Consider the following 13,285-nt stretch of genomic DNA (forward strand, 5'->3'; position numbering starts at 1 on the left):
GTACAGTTCTTATAATTTACATAATTCTTGTTCACAGAGTAAGCCATTGACAGAGTTGAGACTAGACGTCACAAAAGCTAGCTTAGACTGTTCTAAAAAAAGTTTTGTTGCTCACTACTATTACTTTCTTTTTTCTTTTTTTTTTTTTAGGGAGGTGGGTGTTCTCCTAATTTCAACAGGGTTCTTTGAGACCTGCAAACCAAAATCTTAGCATTATACCTATATTACTGATGCATACAGTTATTTTGCATATAAAAGTTAGTTAGGCCGAGGCTGGACTTGAGATGGCAAAATTAAAAGTAGTTAGAGCTTTACAAATGAGTTTATATAAGATCATCCCAGAGTTTCATGACTAAAAGTATTATCTAAGTTTTAAAAAATTCTTCTTGAAGCACATAGGAGATCTGTTATTACAACTGTTCAAACATAGCATAGCCTTAACAGCAAATTATTTTTTATTGTTTTTAAAGGTCACTTTTTAACTCAGAGAAACCCAATGCTTTCATTTCTAACTAAAGTTAGTAGGTATTTTATAAATAGTTAAATAACATACAGTGAACATTTCCTATGAATTATAGGTCCCAGGGATTCACATTCCTTAAAGGTATCTGAACCTAAAGGCATTCTAACCCAGCTAGGAAGTTATTATTTTTACATTAACAGAAGGGATGGATTGACTCTATTGACATTACTTGGGCTTGAAAGATAGTTAATCAAGTAACAGTTTGCTCTTTTCATTGTACCGTGCTGTGGGTACTGTATTCTCAGTGGATCTTATTTACAATGTATAAATGTATTTAACGCCTATTTTTAAATTACTAAGGCTCAAATACCTCCTAGCCAGCTTGAAAAGAGAGGAAACATCTGTCAGAAGTATTTACTGTGACAAACAGAGAAAGAGGCAATAATTTGCACATTTTTTGTTCCATACCACATACTATTTTTAATTGAACAGTGAAGGCATTTGTTCAGAATCAGCCTTTAAATAAAAAAATAGTGTTGAACTAATCTTTAATTAAAGTGTACATTGATAGTATCAAGTTCAGTTTGGGGGTCAACAGCAACGTCAATGAGTCTGACTTTTTCCTCCCTGTAGGGAAGGCAGGCTTGTGTAAATATACATGAGCACAGACGGCATGCATTTATAAAGGAGGTGGAAAACATTCCCCTGTCATTGGACAGATGTTGCTTCACTGTGTTCTACATAGGACACAGGCACAGCTCTTAGTGTGTAAACCTTAAAGGAGTGTGTAAACCCTTAAAGGGGCTTATACTTTGAGAGTTTTGGAAGAAGCCTCTAAGGCTCCTTTCCACCTCTGATCAGGCTCCCCACCTTGAATCTTAAATGTAGACTGCAGGGGACTCTCCTGCTGATACCAGCTCATTAACCCTCTTTCAAGTAATTAAGGGAGGGAGTTGATTTAATCAACTTTTTAGAAACTAAAAATCTGTTCTTAAGAGCTGTGTATTTTAATGCTTTACTAACCTTCTAACTTTATTCTCATTGTCTCGTGGTGGTGGTGGTGGTGGTGTAATTGCTAAGTTGTATCCTACTCTTGGGACTCCATGGACTGTCTCGTAGCCTTACACTAAATTAGTAAAATGTTAGCAAGAGGCACACCCAAATAGTCTATTATCAAGAGCTTAATGCAATTCCATAGTAGGTTTGGTCACCTTTGATTGAAGGTGTTATTAACTGGTGATATTTCCGTTTAATAAGACTTAAATCATTTGTGATAACCAGATCAATGTTTTGGCGTGCTCTCAGTGAAAATGTGCCCTGAGAAGATAAAAAATATTTAAAAGAAAATGTTGGGGCTTCCCTGGTGACTCAGGGGTAAAGAACCCACCTGCCAATGCAGGAGACATGGCTTTGATCCTGATCCTGGAGGATCCCACCTGCTGTGGAACAGCTAAGCCCGTGTGCCACAACTATTGAGCCTGTGCTGGAGAGCCTGGGAGCCCCGCCTACGGAAGCCTGTGCCCCTAGAGCCTGCGCTCCACACGGGAAGCCACCACAGTGAGGAGCCTGCACGCTGCGGCTAGAGAGTAGCCCCTGCTCTCCGCAGCTAGTGGAAAGTCCACGCAGTGATGAAGACCCAGCATAGCCAAATATAAATAAATGAAAATACAAAATAAAACTTAAGAATCAGGATTGAACATAATCAGCTTCACTGACAGTGGCAAAAGCAGGACAATATATTCTCACAGGAACCCCTCTATGCTGGTGGTTTCTTTAGGGTAGCCTATCTCAACAGTACTTAGTATTGGTAGTTGAAAATGCATTTAGCTTGTGTTTAGCATTCCTAGTTAGGAACTAGGGTTTGTCAGTGCAGTCCTAGTGACTAGAGCTTTGTTTGGGGCTGCAGAATATATGGAACGTGCCACAGCTCACAACTGATCTAACAGTATGTGTGGTAATGTACAGATATACCAATATTCTTTTCTGAGGCTGTGTCCATTTTTATTGTTTCCTTTTTCACCTTGATGATACACTAGCAAGACCTTTCAAAATGCTTGGCAAAGAAACAAAACGCAAGAACACTGCTGTGGAATTGATGTTGAGTTATGTAAATCTTTAAGAAACTTGTGGGGTGCTATGAACAAACTTGCTACGGTTTTGATGGCCATGATAGTGGACATAATCAGCTATGGCAAATTGACACACAGCTGTTTTGTGTGTGTGTGATTGGAGAGGAAGCAAGATCCAAACTAGGACTCCTTACTTATCCTATCGCCTCTCCCCAGATGAAGCATTTTCCAGACTTATAGGACTCTCTCCCCCTTAGGCCTCTCTCGACAAGCCTAAGCCACTCTTCAGGGAATGGGGGTAGCAGCACTGTTGTTCACGGGTCTTCTTCAGGTGGGCTCCATTAAGAAATGCTGAGTCACCATCCCTTGATTGGACCCTGCAGAGAGGGTCGCATGACAAACCCATGTGACCCTCATCAAGCAGTTATGGAAAAAGGAAATCTATTCCAAAGCACATCTACTGGCTCTGATTACTCTCTTAATGAAATTTGCTGTTGCCCTCTATTATAACATAGTGACTACTATGATATGACTGGGAAGATCAATAGAGCAATCACTGTATTGATTTTAAATGAAAAAAGTTGAATGAATAACTTATAGGATGTATGGGGATCTGGTGTATAAAGCCCATAGCATTTATCACAATATATAGTAGTGGTATCACATTTGACTCTCACATTAGCTTGTTGCAAAATCTTTGCGGTCAGGACTATCTCATTTGAGTTTTTATTATACTGAGTACTGTCTGGTATATAGGAAGTGCCTGTTAGTTTTATGAATAAAGGAAGTTGTTTTCTGGTATGATTTATCTTTACATTAAAGCAATAACATCGTTCATAAAACTGAAAAAAAAAAAAAAAAAGCAATTTTCTTCTCATCAGGAGACTTAGAGCTGATTCATAATGAGCTAAATTACGTATATGCCACCTGGGAAGCCCATGTGTATATTCAAAGTTTAGAATTAGTGGTAAAGAACCCACCTGCCAATGCAGGAGACCTAAGAATTGTGGATTTGATCCCTGGGTCGGGAAGATCCCCTGGAGGGCATGGCAGTCCACTCCAGTATTCTTGCCTGGAGAATCTCATGGACAGAGGAGCCTGGAGGGCTGAAGTCTATGTTGTCGAAAAGTGTCGGACATGACTGAAGGGCCTTAGCACACTTGCGAGGTTAGAATAGTGATTCTTAAACTATTTTTTAGATCATATATCTCTTTGAGAATCTAATGAAACTTTTAATGAATCCTTCAGGGACCCCAAATTAAGAACATTTGGGTTGGAGAAGTGGTGAAACTAGCCTGTCCCTGTCCTGCTGTGGCTTCTTCCTGCTTTCCACCACCAGATGCCCTCTACTCGCCAATGGGCCATCCATTACCATCTCGGCCACGGGCTCCTTTGCTGTTATCCCTGCTCATTCAGACATCTTTACCTGCTGCTTTTGGGAGTTGCCTGAGTCACCTGCCTTATTCCAGTTGACGTAGCTAGTCTGTGACTCCCAGCTCTTCCTGAACTACTGCAACTTAATGACTGTTTTGGCAGGTGAACAGTGAATTTTTTTTTTTTTTTGGTGCTTGGTCAAGAAGAATTGAGAACAGAGAACTAGAAGATGGATGGAGGACCTGTCTTCCTTTGTGTTGTTGACAGTGAGGGTGTCCCATCCTTCCCGCCAAAAGATAAATCACACAGAAGTATTTGAAAAAACCTACCCCGTGTCTTCAATAATTTTAGGGTTATCTTCTTGGGAGCTTTCTGGAGATGCATTTCCATTTGGAAGAAATCTCTGTATATCAGAGAAAAAAACTAATTTTGGCTTACCCACCCGTGGGTAATAAACGGGAACTATGTGATGCACTGTTTCAAAGTTACCTGTAGCGTACAAAGAATTAAAAGCATTCTGCTTTGAAATTAATAACTAAATTGTAAACATGACATAGAACAGCATTAGACTATCAAATTATATTTTGAGAAATGGAATTAAATATGATTAAATAGTTTCATAGCAAAACCAATAAAAAGTTAATGTCCAAGATAAAAATATGACAGATTTTCATACGTGAGAACCCACACAGGAAAATTCATGGTCAACTCTCATAGACAAAATGGGTATACCTAAATTAATTAATATTAACTACCCTTGCATTTTGCTGTTATGTGTTTATTTTTTCAGTGTGTTTAACCTTTAGGGAGTAGATTAGTCAATTACAGTTTTTGTAATCTGTTCATACCTTATTTCCACACTTAACATCATTTCCCTGTTTATAGATCCTCATCCCTTTCTAGCAATGATTTTTCTTTTAAGTGGAAACTGCCTTATTCACCTCTAATTCTCAGAGCTTAGCATAGTCTTGGGCATATCCATGGTGCTCAACAAGTATCTATTAAATGAATAAATGAATATTTCCATCAAAATGCTACAAAAGTAAATGCTGAAAGTTATTAAGATATTTTGAACTTTGTTAAAGTGTTTGACTACTTCTGATTTTGAGACTGTATTTAGGACAAGATTTTTTATTGTAAGATCCTTGAAGTTTAAAGACATAATCCCTATAATTTTATTATTATAGAGCTCCAAATTTACAGGGCTACCAAAAATATGTAAAAGGTCAGGAAATTTAAAAAATGACCATCTTCCTAAGAATTCCTCTTCATTTACAATGTATTTGGCTGTGCAGAGGTATCTTTAAATGGTTCAGATTAGCTCTTCTAAAATCCTGAAGGTATACTGTAGATTTTAAAAAGCACAATATATCTTCTAGACTTTAATTCATGCTTTCCATTTCTCCTGAGCAGCAATAACAGAGACTTTATGTAAAGACCATTGTGCAAGCTATTGGCCAGGTGAATAGTTATTGTGTGTTACATGCATGTGTCCAGGGATGTCACCAGTTGTAAGCCTGGGAGGCTTAGGAACTGTGACATTTGTTTGCAAAGGGTTGACAGAAGCATGTAGGTGACAAGAAAGAATGATATCTACAAATGGCCAAGAGAAAATAACTAAGTACTCCTGAGGAAAGGGCTTCTCTGGTGGCTCAGCTGGAAAGAATTCGCCTGCAGTGCAGGAGCCACAGGATGTTCACTGGATAATCTCTGGGTCAGGAAGATCCCCTGGAGAAGGGCGTGGCAACCCACTCCAGTATTCTTGCCTGGAAAACCCTATGGACTGAGGAACCTGGCAGGCTATAGTCCACGTAGTCACAAAGAGTCAGACTTAGCACACGCCTGAGGCAAACTCAGATAATTTTTATTGGCAGGTAGTCAGCTTTCAATTTAAATTTGATTTAATTGACCTTAGAGTCTAGTTTTCAATAGAGTAAATAAAATAATCTATTTGAATACTTATAAAATTTCAAAGTTCTTTCATAATATAGTCTCATTTTTCTCCCTAGTTTCTTTGTATTTGCAAAAATTATATGTTTACATATCATATATTTATACATTTGGAGATTTTTCTAAATTCCTGCCAAACCAAAGTGAATTTCTAAGTAGGGCAGACATTATTGTCATGCCCAAGCATGAGTCGTCCACCAGTCATCAATAGAGTACTCACTAGAAACCATAGCTCTTTGATAAAGTCAGATAACTTTGATTAATTACTGGGCTTCCCTGGTGTTTCAGATGGTAAAGAATCTGCCTGCAATGGGGGAGACCCAGGTTCAGTCCCTGGGTTGGGAAGAGATTCCCCTGGAGAAGGGCATGGCAACCCACTCCAGTATTCTTGCCTGGAGAGGAGCCTGGCAGGCTACAGTCCATGGGATTGCAAAGAGTTGGACATGACTGACCAACTAACATTTTTACTTTCACTTTCTGCTATCTTTGTGACCTGAGACAAGTTATCTCATCTTTCTAAAACTCAGCTTTCTCAGCTGTAAAATGGATATAATATTTCCCACAAGGTAAAATGATTAAAGCAGTAATGCAAATAAATATCTGAAATGATTGGCACAATAGATATTAGTTCTATTTTCTTCCCTTGCCCCTCTTTTTGACTTCCTAGACTGGAGTGCTTTCCATTTTAAATTATTAATGGTTATCATTATAGCAACTACAATAAGGTATGAAATGACGCTTCTGTACTATGTAGCATTCCATATGGCTTTTCAAAAAAAAATTGTGGTAAGAACACTTAACATGGAATCTACCTTGTTACTGTTTTAAGTGTATAGTAAATGTATTATTGTTGATTCTAGGTACAACTTTGTGGGCTTCCCAGGTGGCGCTAGTGGTAAAGAACTGCTTGTCAGTGCAGGATACCTAAGAGACATGGGTTTGATCTTTGGGTTGGGAAGATCCTCTGGAGAAGGGCATGGCAACCCACTCTACTATTTCTGCCTGGAGAATCCCTTGGACAGAGGAGCCTGGTGGGCTATGGTCCATAGGGTTGCAAACAGTTGGACACGACTGAAGCGCCTTAGCACGCATGCACAACTTTGTAAAGCATATGTCTAGAGCTTATTCATTTTGCTTGACTGAAACTTTATATCTATTGATTAGGAAACTCCCCATTACCCTCCCACACACAGCCCTGGGCAGCCACCATTCTACTCTTTGATTTTATGAAATAGACTATTTTAGATACCTCATATACGTGGAATTATGCAGTATTTGTCTTTCTGGAACTGGCTTATTTTATTTAGCATAATATCCTCAAGGTTCATCCACATTGTTTCATATTACAGAATTTCCCTTTTTTTTTAAAGGCTGAAATAGTATTCAGTTGCTTGTATATACCTTATTTTCTTTATCCATTCATTTGTCAGTGGACATTTAGGTCTCTACATCTTGGCTATTATGAATAGTACTGCAATGAACATAGGAGTGTTAACATCTCTTCCAGATCCTCATTTCAGTTCTTTTAGATAAATACTTAGAAGTGGGATTGCTGGATCACATGGTTGTTCTATTTCTAAATCTTGAGGCACTGCCTCAACTTTTTTTCATGTTGGTTGCACCATTTTGCATTCCCACTGACAGTATGCAAGGGTTCCACTTTTATCCACATCCTCACCTACATTTGTTGTTGTTTTGTCATATGATAATAGTTTTCCTGACAGGTGTGAGGAAATACCTCATTGTCGCTTTGATTTGCCTTTCCCGGTTAATTAGTGACATTGAACATTTAAAAAATATACCCATTGGCCATTTGTAGTTTTTCTTTGGAAATATGTCTGTTGGAAATGCTGTTGGGAAAATGGCATCAATTAACTTGCTCAACAAAGGGTTGCCACAAATCTTCTATTTGTATAAAATGTAGTATCAGGGAAGTGCTGTAAAGTGCAATAAAAAAATGTGTGCCTGAAATTATTTATTTATTTATTGAAATGTAGTTGATGCATAATATCTTGTTAGCTTCAGGAGTATTACATAGTGATTTGACATTTATATCATTGTAAAATGATGACCACCATATGCCTAGTAGCTCCAATACTTTGGCTGCCTGATGGGAAGAGCCGACTCATTGGAAAAGACACTGTTGCTGAGAAATAGAGGGCAGGAGGAGCAGGGGGCAACAGAGGATGAGATGGTTGGATGGCATCACCGACTCAGTGGATATGAGTTCGAGCAAACTCTGAGAGATAGTAAAGGGCAGGGAAGCCTGGTGTGCTGCAGTCCATGGGGTCACTGAGTTGGATACAATTTAGTTGACTGAACAACAACAACAAATAAGCCTAGTAACCATATGTCCTCATCCAAAGTTATTATAATATTGTTGAGCATATTCTTTGTGCTATATGTTCTGTCCCTGTGGCTTATTCATTTTATAACTGGAAGTTTATCTTTTAATCCCCTCACCTATTTCATCCCATTCCTCCTGGTAACCACTCTTCTGTATGAGTCTGTTTTCATTGCCTTGTTTTTTAGATTCCACATATGAGATCATTCAGTGTTGGCCTTTCTCTTTTTGACTTATTTTACTTGGCATAATACCCTCTATATCCACCCATGTTGTCACAAGTGGTAAGATACTATAATGGCTGAGTAATATTCCATTGTATATATCACATCTTCTTCATCCATTCCTCCATACCCAGAAGTGAAATTACTGGATCACATGATCACATGATCCATTCTATTTTTAATTTTTTGAGGCACTTCCATACTGTTTACCTTGGTGGTTGCACCAATTTACAGTCCTACCAACAATGCATCAGGGTTCCCTTTTCTCCACATCCTTGTCAACACTTGTAATTTGCCTTTTTGATAATTGCCATTCTGACAGGTGTAAGGTGATATCTAATTGTGGTTTTGATTTGCATTTCTCTGATGATTAGTGATGCTGAGCATCTTTTTATTTGTCTGTTGACTGTCTATGTCTTCTTTGGGGAAAATGTCTATTCAGGTCCTCTGCTCATTGTTTCATTGGGTTATTTGTTTTTCTGATACTAAGTTGCGTGAGTTCTTTATGTATTTTGGATATCAACCCCTTATACATCCTGTTGTTTGTAGATTTCTTCTCTCATTCACTAGGCTGTCTTTTCACCAGGTTGGTAAGTCTCCTTCACTTTGTAAAATCATTAGGTTGTCTTCTCACCAGGTTGGTAGTCTCCTTCACTTTGTAAAAGCTTTTCAGTTTGGTGTAATCCCATTTGTTTGTTTTCATTTCCCTTGCCTGAGGAGACAGATTCAAAAAAATATTCATTGCCTATATTTTCTTCTAGTTTTGTGGTTTCAGCTTTTACATGGAGTAAACCTTTAATCCATTTTGAGTGTGTTTTTGTGCATGGTGTGAGAAACCGGTCCAGTTTGATTCTTTCACATGTAGCTGTCTAGAGTTCCTCACACCATTTAATGAAGAGGCTGTCTTTTCCCCATTGCATATTCTTGTCTTCTTTGTTGTAAATTAATTGGCTGTATAGTCATGAGTTTATTTCTGGTCTCTCTATTCTGTTCCGTTGATCTATGTGTCTTATTTTTGTGCCAGTACAATACTGTTCTGATTACTGTTGGTGTTTAGTCACCAAGTCATGTTCAACTCTTTGTGACTCCATGGACTGCAGCATACCAGGCTTCCCTGTCCTTCACAATCTCATAGGGTTTGCTGAAACTCATGTCCACTGAGTCAGTGATGCCATCCAACCATCTTACCCTCTGCTGTCCTCTTCTCCTCTTGCCTTCAGTCTTTCCCAACATCAGGGTCTTTCCCAATGAGTCAGTTCTTCGGATGAGGCAGCCAAAGTATTGGAGCTTTAGCTTCAGTATCAGTCCTTCCAATGAATATTCAGGACTGATTTCCTTTAGGATTGACTGGTTTGACCTTGATTACTGTAACTTTGTAGTATACAGCTGACCCTTGAATGACAAGTGTGAACTCCTCAGGTCCACTTTTATGTAGATTTTTTTCTATAGTATATACTACAGTATTACATGATCTGAGGTTGGTTGAATCCTCAGATGTGGAACCAAAGATAGGGAGGGCTAACTGTAAAATTACATGCAGATTTTCGAGATTGGGGAGGGTTGGTGCCCCTAACCTCCTCATTGCTCAGGTTTCAATTGTAACTTGAAAACGGAGCATGATCCCTCCAGTTTTATTGATCTTTCTCAACGTTGCTTTGGTTGTACTTTGGCATCTTTGAGGTAATACTGAAAACAGGTAAATCCTTACCCTGAATCTAGTTTTGCCCTTCACAGCCAACCACGTATAAGCAGAGAGGGGGAAGTGCCTCTTGTCCAGTTTATAGGTTTCAAATCTTGAGAAATTCATATTGCCAATACAGTATCATCACTCATGTGAGATAAAAGTAACAGTTCATATTCAGTGGATACAATATGGCAAAATCATCAGAGCTTTCCATCTCGTTCTCTTCACCTCAGCCTCCTTGTCCTAGAGTGATAGAGCTCCTAGGATATGCTGTCTATGCATAAAGCCACCCTACACTGTTTTAGTTCCTCTTTCCCTGTTCGCCTGGTCTCACTTCTTCCTATGTCTCCATCCCCTGGTTAGTTGTGGACTAGTAAACGAACATGGAACAGAGGAAGTGGCTCATTCCAATGTTGTTGACTACAGAATTGGTGAAGAGTGAATTCTAGGATACTCCTCAATATGATAAAGATGATTATTACACATTACACTTAGCTGCAGTTAGTTTCATTAGTTAAGCTATACTTGGGAGGTTGCCATATCCTTGTAACGCTACCTTAGGCATATTATAATCAAAATATTCAAATGATAGGGTAGGTACTTAAGAAAGGGGACAGGCCACCGAGTATAGGCCACATATATGATTGTGATACATCTTTATTTTTTATCCTGATGAAAAATGTGATTTTTGTGCTGTTACTAAATGAATATACTTGTAACTTCAGTTTCACAAGTTATATAGCTGATTGTTGTTTCACCATTTAGATAGCTAGTATCATGCACTTTAAAAAAAATTATGACTGCACTGGGTCTTCATTGCACCAACCACATGGACTGTTCCTTGTGGCATGGGCTCAGTAGTTGTGGCACGCAGGCTTCTCTAGTTGCCATGCGTGGGCTTAGTTGCAGTACATGAGATCTTAGTTCCCTGACCAGGGATGGAATCCGGGCCCTCTGCATTGGGAGCGTGGAATCTTATCCACTGGACCACCAGGGAAGTCCCCATGCACTTTTGCAAGATATAAAATCATACGTTTTCCCCACCCTCATGGCTCTCTGTTTATATAGCCAACATAATTATAACTCAGTATGAACTAAACATAGCTTTTTTTGATAGTAGCCACCATTTTCATATATAAACATTGTAGGAAAATTTTTCTAAAAATTGTAATCAAGTTGAAAAAAGCCCATAAAAAAATGAAACAAACTCTCCTAATTTTTGGCATTTTTTTTTTTGTTGTTGAGTATAATATTCCTTTTGCTGGTAGGAATGATCAACTAATGAATGACAGCCTACTTACTGTTGCATGAGTTACGTGTATCCTCGTTCTTACTGTTCTTTTTCTTGCTGGTTTTCTTGGCATCTTTGGATGCTTTCCAATTCATTAGGAATTGTCTTTCCATGTTTTTAATTTCTTTTCCATCAAGGAATTCTAGAGAAAAACAATATATATGTTTAAAATGTAATATATACATGTTATAAATGTTATATATAAGTACAACATAAATATTACTATATAATACATAAATGTTATAATACATATACAATATATATACCACTGGTTTAGGGCACATGAACTTAAGTTACACTCTAGACTGAAATAAATTTATATTTAAAATACCTTATTCATATAACCTCTAATATTTGTATAACTTCTGTTGAGCTTTTATTTTTAATTATTTTTTCTGATTTCAAAAAGAATATGTGCTTTTTATAAACAACTGAAATGTGATGGCAGAAACATAATATGACTCCATAATTACTATCCATATCTCTCCTTTCCATGACTAACAAAGATAATCACTATGAACAATTAGATGTCTGGTTGCCCTTCTTGAAGCATAAGTTACATTGTTATTTTACAAAACAAAAATGTCATACTTAACAAAAGTTAAATGTTTAATAATTTTATGGTTATTCATAGAAAAAGAAAAGTATATTTTATATTAATGTCAATAAGAAGTTTTATATATGTAATGTATTTTAAAAGTATGTACATTAAGATATAGGAAATAATAGGAATAATTCACATAGCTGGCTTCTTTATTCTACAAACTGAGATTTCAGCTATTTTAACATTTTGTTCCTTTTAAAAAGTTTTGAAAATTGAGCATATTCAGTTACACAAATAATTTTTGTATGTTGTGTGTATGATATTTGGAAAATTCAAAGAAATGGAAAAAATAAAACATTACCTGTATTTCACAACCAGAAATAATCACTGAAAACCACTGATAATACTTTAGTATATTTCTTAGCATTGTTTTGTTTTTCAGGTATGTACCATGTATATATGTGTGTATTATATAGAAATGGAACTCTCTATACAGTATTACATCCTACTTTTTAATATTATATTGTGAGCATTTTATCATGTCTTTCTTTAAAGACAATTTTTAATGAATGATAGTATTCTAGATATAAATATACAAGTAATTTACTTTAAAAATATACCTAATATACATGATCTTTCTTCCCGTGTGTTCTCTGTTTCCTACTCTTGGCTGATGGGGTAAAGGGTAGGCAGGGTGTGATCCTCCCCTATGTGTTTTGAAAAATCGTCTTGGACGTTTGTGATACACCTCCTGTCAAGCCCTCCTTCCCTCAAGAGAAGCACTGTACTAGCGTTGTGATTAACCAAGGTTTACTACAGCCATGAACTTTGAAGTGGTTTTGCTATGTTAGTTTTTATACTCAAGTACAGCATGTCAGGTGGTGCTAGTGGTAAAGAAAGTGAAAGTGAAAGTCGCTCAGTTGAGTCTGACTCTTTGCGACCCCATGGACTGTAAAGTCCCTGCAATTCTCCAGGCCAGAATATTGGAGTGGGTAGCCTTTCCTTTCTCCAGGGGATCTTCCCAACCCAGAGATCAAACCCAGGTCTCCTGCATTGCAGGTGGATTCTTTACTAGCTGAGCCACAAGGGAAGCCTGAGAATACTGTAAAGAACCCGCCTGCAGATACAGGAGATGTAAGAGACATTGGTTTGATCCCTGGGTCAGGAAGATAGTCTGGAGGAGGGCATGGAAACCCACTCCAGTATTCTTGCCTGGAGAATCCTATGGACAGAGGAGCCTGGTGGGCTACATTTCATGGGGTTGCAAAAAGTCGGACATGACTGAAGTGACTTAGCATGCATGCATGCATGCACAGCATGTCATAGAAACTCTCCCACAATC

General features: G+C 37.8%; 1 protein-coding gene across 2 annotated transcripts in view; it reads right to left on the reverse strand.

Moving 5' to 3' along the window:
* PPP1R42 (protein phosphatase 1 regulatory subunit 42) overlaps window positions 1-13,285 on the reverse strand; it is a 40,795-nt gene that overhangs the window by 3,016 nt on the left and 24,494 nt on the right. The window contains exons 7-8 of one of the 2 annotated variants that reach the window (XM_061122828.1): window positions 11,410-11,541; window positions 4,236-4,395 (exon numbers count right to left, since the gene is read on the reverse strand). In XM_061122828.1, coding sequence (XP_060978811.1) covers window positions 4,236-4,395; window positions 11,410-11,541 — 292 coding nt within the window. The remainder of the gene's footprint in view (window positions 1-4,235; window positions 4,396-11,409; window positions 11,542-13,285) is intronic. The other variant, XM_061122829.1, reaches the window with a different exon arrangement.

The sequence above is a fragment of the Dama dama genome, chromosome 21 (genome assembly GCF_033118175.1).
Source record: "Dama dama isolate Ldn47 chromosome 21, ASM3311817v1, whole genome shotgun sequence".
NCBI lineage: Eukaryota > Metazoa > Chordata > Mammalia > Artiodactyla > Cervidae > Dama > Dama dama.